This window comes from Pocillopora verrucosa, chromosome 10, assembly GCF_036669915.1.
Source record: "Pocillopora verrucosa isolate sample1 chromosome 10, ASM3666991v2, whole genome shotgun sequence".
NCBI lineage: Eukaryota > Metazoa > Cnidaria > Anthozoa > Scleractinia > Pocilloporidae > Pocillopora > Pocillopora verrucosa.
The window spans coordinates 20,453,012-20,467,597 of NC_089321.1; the positions used below are offsets into that span (position 1 = coordinate 20,453,012).

Here is a 14,586-nt window from a genome sequence, read left to right on the forward strand (position 1 = left end):
GAGACAGAAGGCGCCTAAGTCAAAAACGGTTTACACTACGTAGAATTCCAATTGAAACTCTTCTTCAGAATTTATTTGTAGGCTAATAAGTATTTCGTAGTTTACAATATTAAACTATTGTTTGAGCATAAAATTGCCTGAATAAACAGGGGCAAATTGGCTCCATGCTTCAGGGTAAAAGCGGCAGGTTCAAAGAACAAAAGTATTATTGCACGGTAAGTTATGGCATGGTAAATCCAAAAAGTTTCAAATTCTGTATGGATACGAAAGAAACTCGCTTGCCTCGTGTTAAGACATGGTTTCTAAACTCGCATTTGAAAGTGAAAAATATCGAGATATAAATCAATTTGATACGGAGTAAAAAACTGTGGCTTGGAAAACAGAAGAAACACCGCGGCCGTCACTCGATTGGACAGATATTGTGTGATGTCACATTTAAGGATAAATCATATATCATGCATTATTACAAGTGACAAATTCGACATTTGCAATCAGAGCTGGGAATAAAAGACTTATTAAATGATTGTTAAATTGTCGCTAACTCTGCCCTGCTGTTTGATAAACTGATCGAAATAAAATGTTAGGAACGATTTGTTCCACGCAGTCACCATGATCTCTCGTTTGTTTCTGAGTTGTTGTTTATGGAATCAAAAGAATTTTGGAAAGAAAGAATACTATGCCACATTTTGGAATGTCCCATTGTACACGCACAAATTTGCTAACTCTTTTCGGTTCTCCTAAAATAATTATTTGGCCGTATGTGGTAGAGGTGAAACTGGTGTAACAAATTGCTCCTTACGCATGCGCGAAAGTTGGAGTTATTTGCATAAATTATTTGCATACATTTTACATAAATTATTAACATAAGGATAGGGGTTACCCGGAAGGTGTGCGCACTCCGATTGCATTGCATTATGGTAACGTTATTTTCAATATGGCAACGAAAGCGACATAAATCGACAGTCTTTGACTGAAGACAGGAGCCCATGGGCTCCTGCTGAAGATTACCAGGGGCCTATTAGTGGGCTCCTGAGATTACTAAAAAGTTAGGTCGCTTCTTTTCTCGTTCACCATAGCTAAAAGTAATTTGACTTACACTGAGCGAGAAGAATTATTTTTCATACGTATTTGTGGCGTATTTAATTGCTTTTAAAAGCGAAACGCAATCACTGGTTTTTGAGATATAATTTGAGACCGGTTTTCGAGTAGGTCAAATTTGATGTACGTGGTAGTTTAAAGCCTAGAAAACGTTTAGATGGCTGCTTTGATCCTTCTTCTACAGCTGTGACTAAACGCTCTCAAACGCTCTCCAACGGTGCTATTGTTTTATGCACTTATTCGTGCTAGTGTTTGGGACCGATTATGGCCGCCAAAAGGCCTATTGTTGAGCAAGGCGACACGCCGGGTAAGCCGGAAAACAAAAGGCAGTCGACCGAAGGGAGATCTAGGAAAAGTCTCCTCCAAGAAGGAAACATTCCAATAAAGTCCTCTGGAAGAAGGGGGTGGACAGACGCTGCATTTGCTTGTTTTGGAATGATGCTGGTTGCGACAAATGGCCTATGCAGTCTGACCCCAAGTTTTGGGATAGTTGTGCCAATGTAGTCAAGAAGACTTGTAATTCTTCAAGGACAGGTTTGTCAAAGTTTTTTCAAGTGCATTATGTTTTTGATAACAGTGGATTGATTCTGGAACTCCATCCTTTGCTATAATTTCCATGATCCACTTTAGTTTACATTATTATACTTGTAATTATCGGTATGTTTTAATTTCAGCAAGCTCAGTAACGCTGTAACTTTCTCAGTTCTTTTGTCTTTAGGTAGGCCGGGGAGGTTACCTAGGAATAGTGGCCGCTCCTTCGCCACGCCTCAGGTTCTTCTCTGTTATCCAGGACCTCTCGAGCGTGACAAGACCATAGCCCATGATGCCTTACGCGCAATTGGAGTAATGAGAATCAAACATGGCTCTTGTGATGAAGTTTGTGGAGTTGGTTTCAACTTTTCTCCAAAATTCCTCTGGAATTTTTCTTTTCTTAACGTTACTTGTTGCAGTCCTTATACCGTTAGTTGTCTTCAGAATCCGTGCAAAGCTGAATAAAAGAGGACCAAACCCTTTCACCTTTGACTGTCGAAGGCCACCTCAACCCCTGGTCTTAGACCAGGCGGAACGGGACAAAGTGATCAAGCAAGGATTTGTTGCGCGGAAAGTGCCTGACAACCTCGATGCTATCGTGATAGGTAGCGGAATTGGAGGGCTTACCTCTGCAGCCCTTTTGGCGAAGGCAGGAAAGAAGGTTCTGGTGTTAGAGCAGCATGATCAAGCAGGAGGATGCTGCCATTCGTTTATAGACAAAGGTCTGTTTATGCTTTATAGTAACCTGTTGATCTGTCTGAGTTATCCGTAATCTGTAGCTTTCAGCTCTCTCTTGCATCATCATTAACATGCTTACGGGTCGGGCAGAAGAGCCAGTGCAGCACATGACCCTAATACGGCTGATCATTTTAAAGCGAACTTATAACAGGGTTTGGGAAGGTGGATGTAGCTTATTACGTAATGGTACATGGCAAGGGTTCTTTGTAGAAAAACGAGAGCAGGTGGATAGTAAAGTAACTCGAGATTTAGCTCAATATTATTTGCAATGGCTGAATAGATAACAGCTCGGGTCATCGAAATTTTATCTAGAGAGCTCTACAATTGCATAGTTACAGAAAAATTATTCGATCTTCCATGCCTGATGAAATTACTCAGATTAGCTAACGACTTTTTGGTTGATTTTATTGTTGCCTCATGGAGAGAGGCTCTTGGTGCTCCTACGAGTCGACTGAAAGGCTTTTCTAGTCCATCACTTTTGAATGGTAGTGTTTTTTATTTTCTTTTCACTACCCAAGGTTTGATAAATACTGATTTAGTAGTGTAAGCTGTTAAAACAACAGGAAACATTTGCGTCAAGTGGAGTTATACATGGCTGTTTTTGTGTCATTCTTTAGAGATCTAGGTCAGAATGTGGAAATTTGTTGAAACTTAATCACAATAAAACATTATGGTTGAAATTAGATACCTATGAAAAACCTGCATTCTTAGACAAGACCTATCTAGATTGGGTGATCTGAATTAGGAATAACATTCTTTCTTCTTATAATTTTCTCTTACATTTTGCCAGAAAATTATTAACTGTCAAACATTGTCACCAAATTCACAAACTTAATCAGTAAGTTGCAGAAATTGCATAGCATTACATGATGATTTTGTAAATTACATACCTAAGAATTATCCCTTAACCTTTAAATTCCAAAGATCTTATTGCTAATTCTCCCCTCCAGCTGATACCCATTTTCTTGTAAATTGGTTAGTTAAATTTGGCATTAGACCAAGATATCAACTTTTACCTGATGAATTTGAATATACTCATTACCTGTTTGTTGAATAATTTATGGATATTGTAGGGGGAAGTTACATCTTAATCAATTTTGGGTGTTTAAGGGTTAAGTGATAATAGCAAATTTCATTTTTTTGCACCTTCTTGTCTACATTACAGGTTATGAGTTTGATCCAGGTATTCATTACATTGGAGAAATGAACTGCACAGGGACAATGCGTCTTCTCTCAGATCAACTAACTGAAGGTCAGCTGGATTGGGTTCCCCTTGAAAAACAATATGACACTGTAGTGATTGGCAATGGAGATAATACAAGAAAGTACCCAATCTGTGGTGGACGGCAGAATGAATACCGCAATGCTTTGTATGAGAGTTTTCCAAAAGAAAGGAAAGCTATTGATCAATACATGAAACTGCTTAAGGTAAATATCATATTTTTGATACAGTTTTTGAGCACTGGTTTTGTTATCCTACATGCAGCATCTCTAACAAATAAAAACCTCAACAGAATCTAGATGTACCTACAGTACTGTCCACCATGTGTCCAATGTGACACAAAGGCAAATGAGCATGCCATCTGACTTGTCTGACAGACTGAGAAATAACCTGTCTTTGTTATTCAGAATCCTAAAGACTACCATCATTTTGTTTCATATTGACACTGGAAAGATCATAATCAAATCAATCCATACCAAATCTTGATTATGACATGCATTTTTCTGTTTACACATCTTGATATGTATCTGGTAGTTCATGATAGTACTATAACTTGCTCAAGAACTGTACTGGATATATGGGACTTCTTGTCTGTGGTCAGCTGGTGCCCATAACTGAATGAGCCCATGGGTAGCAGTTTAATGCAATGTTAGAACAAAATCACTGCTCAATTGCTCATTCTTTAACCAGTAAATGTAAACTTTGCTTTGTGAGCTTAACATTTCCATCACAAGCTGGTGATGAGGACAAAACCCAAATTTACCACCATGCATTGAAATCAAGAGTGAATTATCCAATTTTTGTCATATAAATACCTGACAGTCATTTGAAATGAAGTAAAAGACAGGTGCATATTTTAGCTTTATTTTATCTACAAGAGTGCACTGTCAGGCTGGCCACTTTACCCACCATTTTCATGGAATAAATAGCAGTAAATAGAAGAAGAGGCAATTAGATCATATTATCTGTGATAGAATTCTAGCAGATTCATGCTAATTCAGTGAACAGACTTTATGTGGTAGCTATTCCCAGGAATTTTTTAATTCCATTTACACTCTGTTTATGGTCCTTCATGTACTAACTCATGCTACAGTGTAGTGTAAAGAAGTAGGTAGATGGTAAATTATGAAGGAGTTATGCTATCAGGTTCTTTTTTTTGTGGGACATGCACAATGCAAAAAATAATCATCAAAATTATACCACAAATATAATGTGGGTTGATGGGATAAAAATGTAAGAGACTTGGCTAAAAAGGAGGATGATTAACCCTTTAACTCTTAAGAGTGACCAGCATCCAGTTTCTCCTTACAGTACAACCCCTGAATTAAACATAACAGTCACAAGAATAAAGCAAATGATCAACAACTAAAGAAGCTCTTGATTGTTAAGCAGATTCTCCTTGTCAGCACCTTAGTGGAGAATATGCTTGCTGATGAAAGGGTTAAAGGTTAAGAACATAGGGGATAAAAATAGAATTGAAGTAATGAACTTGAAAACTCAGGGTAATTTTTCAGAATGTACATGAACAGTGACATGGCTTCATTAAGTTTGGTTTTCAAGGTTGGGAAGAATTGTTTTTAAAACTTTGTTTTTTCTTATTAGAAAAATTTCACCTCTGAATCCTTTTTTATAGGATGTTCGTAAATCAATGCCAGGTTATGTAGCTTTCAAACTCATGCCTGTATGGTTGGCCAAATTCATGTTTACAACTGGAATTTCAAACTGGATGACAAAGTTTTTCAAATATTCTAAAAGATCAGTTGCAGAAGTGTTGGAAGAGCTGACAGATGATAAGGATCTTCAAACTGTCCTGGCATACAATTTTGGTGACTATGGTAAGAGCTAGCAAACTTTGTGCCTTAGCCCATTCACCCTTAATCCTTTAACCCCTAAGAGTGACTGGCATCTAATTTCTCTTTACCATATCACCACTGAATCAAACATTAAGGTCAGGAGAATAAAGGAGCCAATCACAAACTTAAGAAGTTGGCATCTTAGGAAATGTTTAGAGAACAGTATGGAGAATATGCATACTGATGTTAGTGTGTAAAGGGTTAAGAATGATTGGCTTCTTATTTCTCCTTAGAGTATTACCCTTGACTCAGATATAAAGGTTATAAGATTAAAGGAAATGATTAGCAATTTTAGAAGCATCTGATTGTCAAACAAGATCTCTTTGTCAGTACTGTAGGAAATGAAAAGAGAACATTACTGATAAGGGGGGGAGGGAAGTGGAGGAAAAGAGTGCTTCTGTTTACAAGATATTAAATGTGTTCATTTCCTGTCGTTTTGTCATAAGTGTCCTACCAGTCATGTAAACCCTTTAACTCCCATGAGTGACCAAGACAGAATTTCTCCTTACAATATCAATACAATATCAGCCAGATGAGTGATGAGAATAGAGAAACGTATCAATTTGGGGATAATTAGTTGATCCAATACTTAATTCTCTGAAGTAACATCATAAGAATCGTATTGTTGACAGCAGGGAGAATTACAAATTTGATCCGGGAGTTAAATTTTATCAGCATTATGAGAAGAGCTCTTTATTCTAGTCATGAAATGTTTGAATTACCTTTCCAATAACGTTTATCTTTTATTTGTTATTTTCTCAAGGGACTCTTCCAGGAGAAGGCAGTTTTGCAATGCATGCCATACTTGCAAATCATTACCTATTTGGAGCATTTTATCCACGTGGTGGGGCAAGCGAGATTGCTTTCCACATCATTCCGGTTATAGAGAAAGCGGGTGGAAAAGTTCTAGTCAGAGCAAGGGTCTCCAAAATTCTTGTTGAGGAAGCTTCTGGGAAAGTACAAGGTAGGATGTTTGAAGAGACAAAGCTTTTGTTGTTGTTTCTTTTTGTGCATTACCCTCAGATTATTTTGCCTTAGAGCTAGTGTCAGCGCATCACGTCATTTTTTCATTCGTCTATTATTAAAAATAGTTAAGAACAGTGCGATAAACCTGCTAGAGTACAAAAAGGGTCGCAAGTACTACGGATGATGAGTAAAGGGTGGAGACTAGTTCCCTGATTTATAAATCATGAGCCGTTAAAAAAACTAGAGTGCAACTTTTCAAGGTGAAAACTTTGTTCAAGTGATAATTGTTGAGTGTATAGAGGTAACTCAAGAGATGAACTTCCTGAACAAACATTAACCTCAGTTCAAAAGCAATAATTTGACTACACTGTGGTTAAGTGGCAGACACAACATGACTCAACGTGATACCCAGTAACATGGCGTGACCTAACATAATTTATTGTTTTTATTTATCAAAACTGTTTTTGTTTTGTTTTGTTTTTTTCAGGTGTACGTGTTCAAAAGGGCGGTAGTGAGATGGATATTTTTGCTCCAGCTGTGATTTCGGCTGCAGGGATCTACAACACATTTGAGACCCTTCTTCGATGTGAGGAACCCATACCCGACAAGAACTTGCTAAAATCCGAGGGTGTTCGTCATGGTTACGCGGCCATGTCGGTCTACGTCGGCCTCAAGGGGACGAAAGAGGACTTCAGACTAAAAGCTTCCAATGTATGGGCTTTCACCGACAACGAACTCGATAAAAGCACTAGGAAGTACTTACAGTCGGACGCTGCTACCGCCGGAACTGAAGATATTCCCCTTTTGTTTATCTCCTTTCCCTCGACTAAAGACCCCGAGTGGGACAGGAGACACCCCGGTAAAACGACATGTACCGTCATCACTCTTGCCCCGTACGAGTGGTTTGAGCGTTGGGAGAACGAACGGGTTATGAAGCGGGGCGAGGAATACGAGGAATTCAAAAACCGTATCGGCAAGCGCATCTGGGAACAAACTTGCAAGCTCTTCCCGCAAGTTTGCGACCGGGTTGATTTCTTTGATGTCGGGAGTCCGTTGAGTAACAGATACTACATCGCTGCTCCTCGTGGGGAGATATACGGGATTGATCATCACATTGACCGGTTCAGTCCCAACGCCGTGATGAAACTCCGCCCGGATACGTCCATCCCTGGGTTATACCTGACCGGACAGGATATCTTAAGCTGTGGGTTCGCTGGAGCGATGTTCAGCGGGGTGATTACTGCTTCAGCTGTCCTTAAGAGAAATTTATTCGCGGATATGAGTCGTCTTCAAACGGAGGTGAAGAAAAAAGCAGCGAAGAGTGCAGACATGGAAAACGGAGTAGCCAGTGATGGTTTAGTCAAAGAGTGATCCTAAACTTATTTGGTCATAAACAAAACTCTACTTCTCGCAATGGAGCGTTTATCTAACTTTACTATTGCATATTACCTGATTGATTGATGAAGTTCGTAATTACTTGAGAGAGTTATAGAATCCTAAAGAAGGTTTTATTTGAAGGTGATGATGGTTCTCATTGAGTTGAGTACTATTAATTAATTACGTATTAATTAATTACGTAACGTTAGTGAAAGGTGTGGAAATTATTTTTAATCAAAAACATATCTTTCGTAGAATGATAATATAATTATAACAAAGGTTGAGAATTATGCCGATAACTCCAGCCGCCGCTTCAAACATTTAACCGTTTAAATCTGACATCAGTTGGTAAATTTTCCATACTGTTCTTTATACACTTCCTAAGGTACTGACAAGGACAATTTGTTCAACTATCGAGAGTGATCTTAGTTGGTGATCATTTCCTTAATTCTCGTGACCATAATCTGATATTTAGGGGTGATATTGGAAGGAGAAATTAGATGCTAGTCCCTGTAAGGGAATAGAGAAGGTAATTAAACGGAACTTTAATGTTTTGGACTGGTAAGTCCTAAAATGAGTGATTTGTATCATTCCCAGTGATTACTTAAACGTGGTTATCTAGTATTCTTGATTACTTGTATAGGACAACTGGAACATAATTCGTGTATTTCGATAGAAGAGGAGAGTAGGGTACTAGTGGTCTATTCGTAGAAACTATCGGCTTATTTAAGTGATTTTAAATAAAGTTCTCAATTGTGTCCGAAGATATTCATATTGTCAGGCATTTTCAGTCGACAGTTATTTTCAGCTCCGAAAAGTTTTCACTCCTCTCTTGGAAAAATGTTCCATCTTGAATTGGGTTGGTTGGTGATATTGGTCTACAAACCCCTCAGCTCCCTCTCAACCAATCAGATGCAGACTTTGTCGTGTGTGTTTTCTCGCGCCTGGAGCATTATCCCTGGTTAAAATCTGAACTTTGATTGGATTCATGTGCTTTCTGATAACTGATTGGCTGTTGTAATCATTTTAGTCTAGCGAAACCCGACCGAAATATGTACATTCAGTTTCACATTACCGAGCAAATTTCAACTCTACAATCAAATTCACCAATGTCTGGGAGATTTTTCACATTTCACCCTTCCCCCCTACTCCCTTGCAGCTCCTCCCCCCCCCCTTCCACCCCCTACAATGTTATCCGAAATAAAACCTTTCCAGTGCTAAGTCAGTAAGAGGTAGAGAAAAATATATACTTTTATGTAAGTTTCACCAGAACAGAACAGTTTTATTGACATACAGATCAAGCGATAACAACTAACGAGCCAGACATACTTAATCTTAAGAAACACTTTACGATCAATGTCTTCAGTGAAACTTGGTGAAGAGAGCACCAACAGTGCAACCACAATTACTGTTTCGAAACAGTTTGCAACGCTTATTATAGCCAGAAACAATATTTTATCGCTTAAAATAACCTTACTGTGCTTTAAGAAGTACTTATAAGTTCTCAAGTAGTTTGTTTTAAATAATGGACGAATGTTCTTGTGTTTTACATTTCCCAGACGTTTTAAATCTGGCACTTCATTTCTTTCCAGCAGTATTCGCATGATCAACAGCCATCAAACAAGCGAACACAGTCAGTACCATCTTGGCCTTGACCTCCACTACGTCCTCAGGCAGCGCGTACAATTTGGCGCCAATCTTTCGCCCCATGGAGACGGCGTAATTGGCATTCAACAACTTCTGGTCGTCTGATAGTGTCTCCCCTGTTGCCATTATGTTGTATTGAATAACACCTGGCTTGATGCTGTCGATTAGATCGATCACTGACTTGCCGTTTGAGATGGTGGGGTCTTTAAAACAGGTTACTCTGCTGTCTTTCCCGCTTTTTGTCAGTTTTTCATTGACCCATGCGATAATTTCTTCATCTTTGATCTTCTTGTCGCTTCCGGTGCATTTTTGCAGGACCTGCAATGTGTAGGCGCGCATGGTCTGGTACAGGAGACCCAGGACCAGCTTCTTGTTCATGTCCAAGATGTCTTTGCCTCCGGTTCCTACCACGGAAAATTCGAGTTGCTTGGCGACGTCGACCACGTAGTTACAGTTCTCGAGTTTCTTCATACTCTCGCTCATCTTTTTATAAGGTGGTCTGTTGACCTTGCTCCAGTCCACCACGCCTTTTTTCACCTGAAAACACGGAAAACTAATTAGCTATCATATCATGTATCCTTGTATTTTGACCCACACCTGTGAGAATGGTTTGACCTACTTCTTTATTCGATGACGAAGCTTAAATTTCCAATAATAATAATTGTAATAAATTTGATGTTAAATTCAAGATACTCCTCTGAAAAGCGCCCTGAATGAATTTTCGGTTAATGGAATAAAATAAACAAATGACGTTGGTTCTTTGTGCATTACCAAATCAAACAGCTGTAGAAGAACGATACCATCATCCAAATCTAGGTAGAGATGTTGCACAAACGGCTTCACTCCCATGCTGTTCATCCAGTTGCGGAAAGTTTTCTCCTCTCGTGTTTCTTCAAGGTTGGGCAGCTCTTCTTCAACTGGCTTCAGTGCAGGATAGTTATTGAACAAGTTGCAGACGAATCCTAGATTCAGCTTCGCGTTACCATTAACAATATTCTTGGCTCGCACAAACTTGCGGCATTTCATCTTGGCGGCATTGTCGAGGACGAGCCCGGCAAGTTTCATCGGGTCGGACACGCCAATGTGTGGTTCGCCGACCCCGAGTTCAGGAGGGGCGATCTGGAAGGGGAAAAAGGTAACCTTACTAAATAGAATAAAGAAAAATAAAAGGGGGTAACTTTCTTAAGAAACTGTAGCGCCTCGTCTTTGGGGTTATTGCAAGGTAACTTGGCTTTATCAACTGAGCTGATGATGAGAATTGGCCATCGTCGAGAGAAATACTAAGCTGAAGTTTCGAATGTCGGCTCTTCCTTATAGCGAATCCAAAATATGTTGCTACAAAAGTATCCAAACAAATTGGTCCTTTTAGAGAAGCTGTGATGGTTTTTATCCTGGGTTCTAAATTATTAATTGGTAGTTGTATGGTTTGTTTCAGATTTAACGGAAGCAGATATAGAGAGAATGATCAGACCACGTCGAGAGTGAAGAAATCACAATTCAGACGATGCTCTTAGAGGACAGCTCTCATGCTACGCATCTCAGGAGTCCGAGCTTCAACTTAAAGCTATAAAGGATTACCTGGTGAAGCAGAACACTGTAATTCTCCGCATCAGAGATATCAGCTGAAAAGTTGGCGACTCGCCGAGGGTGCCCGGCATCCTGAAGATGATAGTTGAACCAACGGAGCAAGATGGCTTCCGGGGGAAGACGGAGAAGTTTCTCGATGGTCTCGTCCTCTTCAACCAGGCGAACAAGTCCGGGACAGTTCTGGATAGTCAGTTGCCTGAACAGACCGATCTAAGAGAAGCAATAATAAGCATTAGAATTATAATGATCCCATGAACAGCACAATTTTTTTGGAACGAGCAGCTATGCCGTGCATCATAGACGAATCTTTTATGCTTTTCAATGGCTCTAGATCTTTCTTGAGATAGGCACCGTTGAATCATTTAGACCCGTTACCCGTTTCATTCGCTCAGCTATGAGCTGAAAATCGACCGATAAGGTATTTTCCTTTATGTAAAAGATCTTAGATCATGTAACAAGAAAGGTTTTCCACATTTGGGTTGCCTTCGGCAAGATTGCGGTGAGTCGCATTGGACTGTGTATTTACAACCCTGCACAGTTTCATACTCTGAGCCCACTACCGCCGTTAAACAGCTGTTTAACGGCATAAAGCCGACAATCAAGCTAGCTCTTTCATCATTGTCTTCCAACGTAAACCTGGTAAATGGAGATCATCGAGTGGCTCAAAAGCTAAGAAAATTGACCCAGGGAATTTCACCCACGTTCCATTCGACATGCGAAAAATTTGGAAATTCAGATCGAAAATTTTAGTCGAATGGAGAGGGCCCTGTATCTCTGGAGGCCTACACCTGACGTTAACAGTTTTGGAGTAAGCACTTTGGTTTTTTAAATTTTTTTTAAATTTTATTTTCATCAAAGCATTTCTTACGTTTACATACAAAACAGAAATTAAGGAAGAAAAAAAAAGAGAAAAACACACACTAATACGGTACAAATAGAAGATTACCAAGTTGTACACACTCACAAAGCTATTACAGCAATACGGTTATCTCGTATGTAAGTTACAATGACATCACTTTTAAACTAATGATGGAAATTAATCATGACATCACGATCACTTATTCGTAAAAACGCTTATTAACCTTTCCCACTTTCTAAAATGATTAGTTAATTTGTCTCTTTTCCCGGCAATACGGAGTTCGATATTGTAAACACGCCTAGTCCTGGCTATAAAACCTCGAAGAGAAGGTATACCATTTAGGTATTTCCGAGAGTAAATATAATACTTACCCAGAAGCAAAATTTGGTTAAACAGGAGAAAATCTTCTGCAATATCGAACTTACCAAAAATGACATCTTCCTCTTCAAGGTTATCAACAGGGATGTTATAATCGCACAACCAGGACAAGACATGTTTCCAAAAACTAGATGATACTCTACAGGAAAAGAGTAAATGCTCTACGGATTCAACCTCTGTTTGGCAGAAAGCACAGGACGGCGAATCAGCCATGCCAAAACGAAATAGTTTTTCGTTTATAAAGATAATACGGTTTAAAATTTTAAACTGAAATTCTCTAAGTTTAGATTCTAATGTTGCGCGAAAAGATAGCGAATAAACACTTTGAGCACTTTGTGAGAAAATTCTGTTCACCATAAAGCTTCACATACCCTGATAACTTGCCACAGTAAACCCAGCACCAGATGAGGTTTGCCTTCAATTAGATCCTGCGCGCCAATATTGACGATGTTACAGCCGATAGCCATGGCAGAGTTCAACACCAACGTTTGGTTTTCATGAATGTTGTAGACGTTTAACTTGGTCTTGTTAATAGCTCTCTCGTCCACAGTACCAGGACAGGCCCAGTTTATGAGTTTACACAGCAGAATCCCGTCTTTAACGGCTTTGAAAAGACCATCTTTATCGTCCTCATTAATTGGCACGTACTTCCCTGTGAGGATAGAAACATAATGTTAAGATTTCATCTACTATTGGATGGTGTTAACTGGTAAAGGAGAACCAACAAGCTGATCTGACTCGAATCGACTTTCAAAAGAAAACTAAGAGTCAGCTGGAGTGAATTCATATTATTTCATTCCTGCAAGACCTCGTATCACAACTCCCACGTAGGGCGTTGCTTCTGAGAAAGAATCACCCGCGGTTCCACTCCGCCCCCCAAACTTTGATCAGAGAAATAATCCTGCATGTCATTTCTTCAAATTAAATTATTAGACCCTCGCATAGAATTCTCCTATGTAAAACAAAAATTTTACTTAAGGCTCAAAAAGTTCACCGTTCCGTCACAATGTATTGCCAATGCAAAACGAAGATTGCTTCGTATGCAATGAGTCCAATAACAGTGAGGCATGTGTTATTTGAGAACCTTCCCTCTTACTCAAATTTTGAATATATACTTTGTCAAATAAATCCAAAACATAATTATCATTAGCTTGCATAAGGTTTAGTTATTTGAGTGAACTGAACGCACAAATTTCGGACAATCTACGCAATTGTCAAGAGAAAAATTGTTATTGAGGGTGCATACTGGTGTAAATAAATTTAATGCTTTCTGTCGAACTCACTGTTTGCTGGTTACTAAGAGCAGTTTGTTCCTTCTTACAGTTAACGGACATTTTTCTTTTAAAATAAACTCACTGGAAATCTTTCCATCCTCACCGAAAGTGGTTGAAAATTTCAATATCTATTTCTCCATCTGTGAGTTTTACTACAACAACTCTAGTGCACGAAAACTTTTTATCGTGAAAATCTCTATTTGTATATCACATTTCTAACCTTTCAAATCGCGATCATCTTCCAGAACTGAGTTAATCCAGTTGCTAAAGCCGATCTGCTCATCATCAGAAAACGAGTGTCTTGTCCCTTCGGCAGATGATGCTGAAGTCCCTCCGACAGCTTGCACTCCTTTGCGGCTGTCAACGGCCTTTTTGTATGCACCTCCAACCGCTTTCGTAGACAGCCTTGCAAATAGTTTGGTAAAATCGTCAAAGCTTAACATCCCTCGCTTTTCTTTCTGCACTTCTTCTTCGATATCTCGCAGTTTGAAGGCAGGGACTTCTTCTCCACACTCTTTCATCACTTTACCAAAGTCTTCGCCTTTCAAGGAGTTTCCCTTAGCGTGCTTGTCGAAGGCTTGTCTCAATTCTGCCATCCGAGAACTTGAAAACATGGGTGTGAGATCCGCCATGTTTGAAATTTGAAAGTCTTTTGAACTCTGTAAGTAACCAAAGATAATTTTTCAAAACAAACGAAATTCGTCAGGATGATGAAGTTGAAATTCGGTGACGTCACAGTTATGTTGTCATATAAGTGGCTTAATGTGTCAATTAGGAACACACAACGTCAGTGAAGGAAGTTCAGAGAAAGAGAGAGCATTGGAACCGAGGTTGACAATAAAAATTAACTTTCTTCCAGCTTTTACTTCGTTATTTTTGCCAGCCTTTTTTGAAAAAATAGCCAGGAAAATAAAGCATGAAAGACTTGAAAAAACAATGTGTAATTCTGCTCCTTACGTTTGTCAAAACAAAAAAAAACTAAGGAATTATTTTCCCCTTTTTTTCACCCACCATAAAAAAAAAATCCCCGCCGTACCCTACTTTATTTTTCTCGTC

The 14,586-nt window shown here is 39.1% G+C and overlaps 2 protein-coding genes across 2 annotated transcripts; one reads left to right on the forward strand and one right to left on the reverse strand.

Moving 5' to 3' along the window:
* The first annotated feature begins 1,855 nt into the window (after positions 1-1,855).
* On the forward strand, positions 1,856-8,544 carry LOC131774795 (all-trans-retinol 13,14-reductase). Its single transcript, XM_059090876.2, has 5 exons — positions 1,856-2,351; positions 3,533-3,795; positions 5,223-5,424; positions 6,206-6,406; positions 6,896-8,544. The coding sequence occupies exons 1-5, from the start codon at positions 1,958-1,960 to the stop codon at positions 7,777-7,779; spliced, it is 1,944 nt and encodes a 647-aa protein (XP_058946859.2). The 5' UTR covers positions 1,856-1,957; the 3' UTR covers positions 7,780-8,544.
* A 516-nt stretch (positions 8,545-9,060) lies between these two features.
* LOC131774820 (fimbrin-like) lies at positions 9,061-14,228 on the reverse strand. The gene is made up of 5 exons (XM_059090904.2): positions 13,751-14,228; positions 12,628-12,908; positions 11,011-11,229; positions 10,204-10,551; positions 9,061-9,969 (listed from the first exon to the last, which is right to left on the reverse strand). Exons 1-5 carry the CDS (start codon positions 14,160-14,162, stop codon positions 9,364-9,366), a joined length of 1,866 nt encoding a protein of 621 aa, XP_058946887.1. The 5' UTR covers positions 14,163-14,228; the 3' UTR covers positions 9,061-9,363.
* Positions 14,229-14,586: the final 358 nt, after the last annotated feature.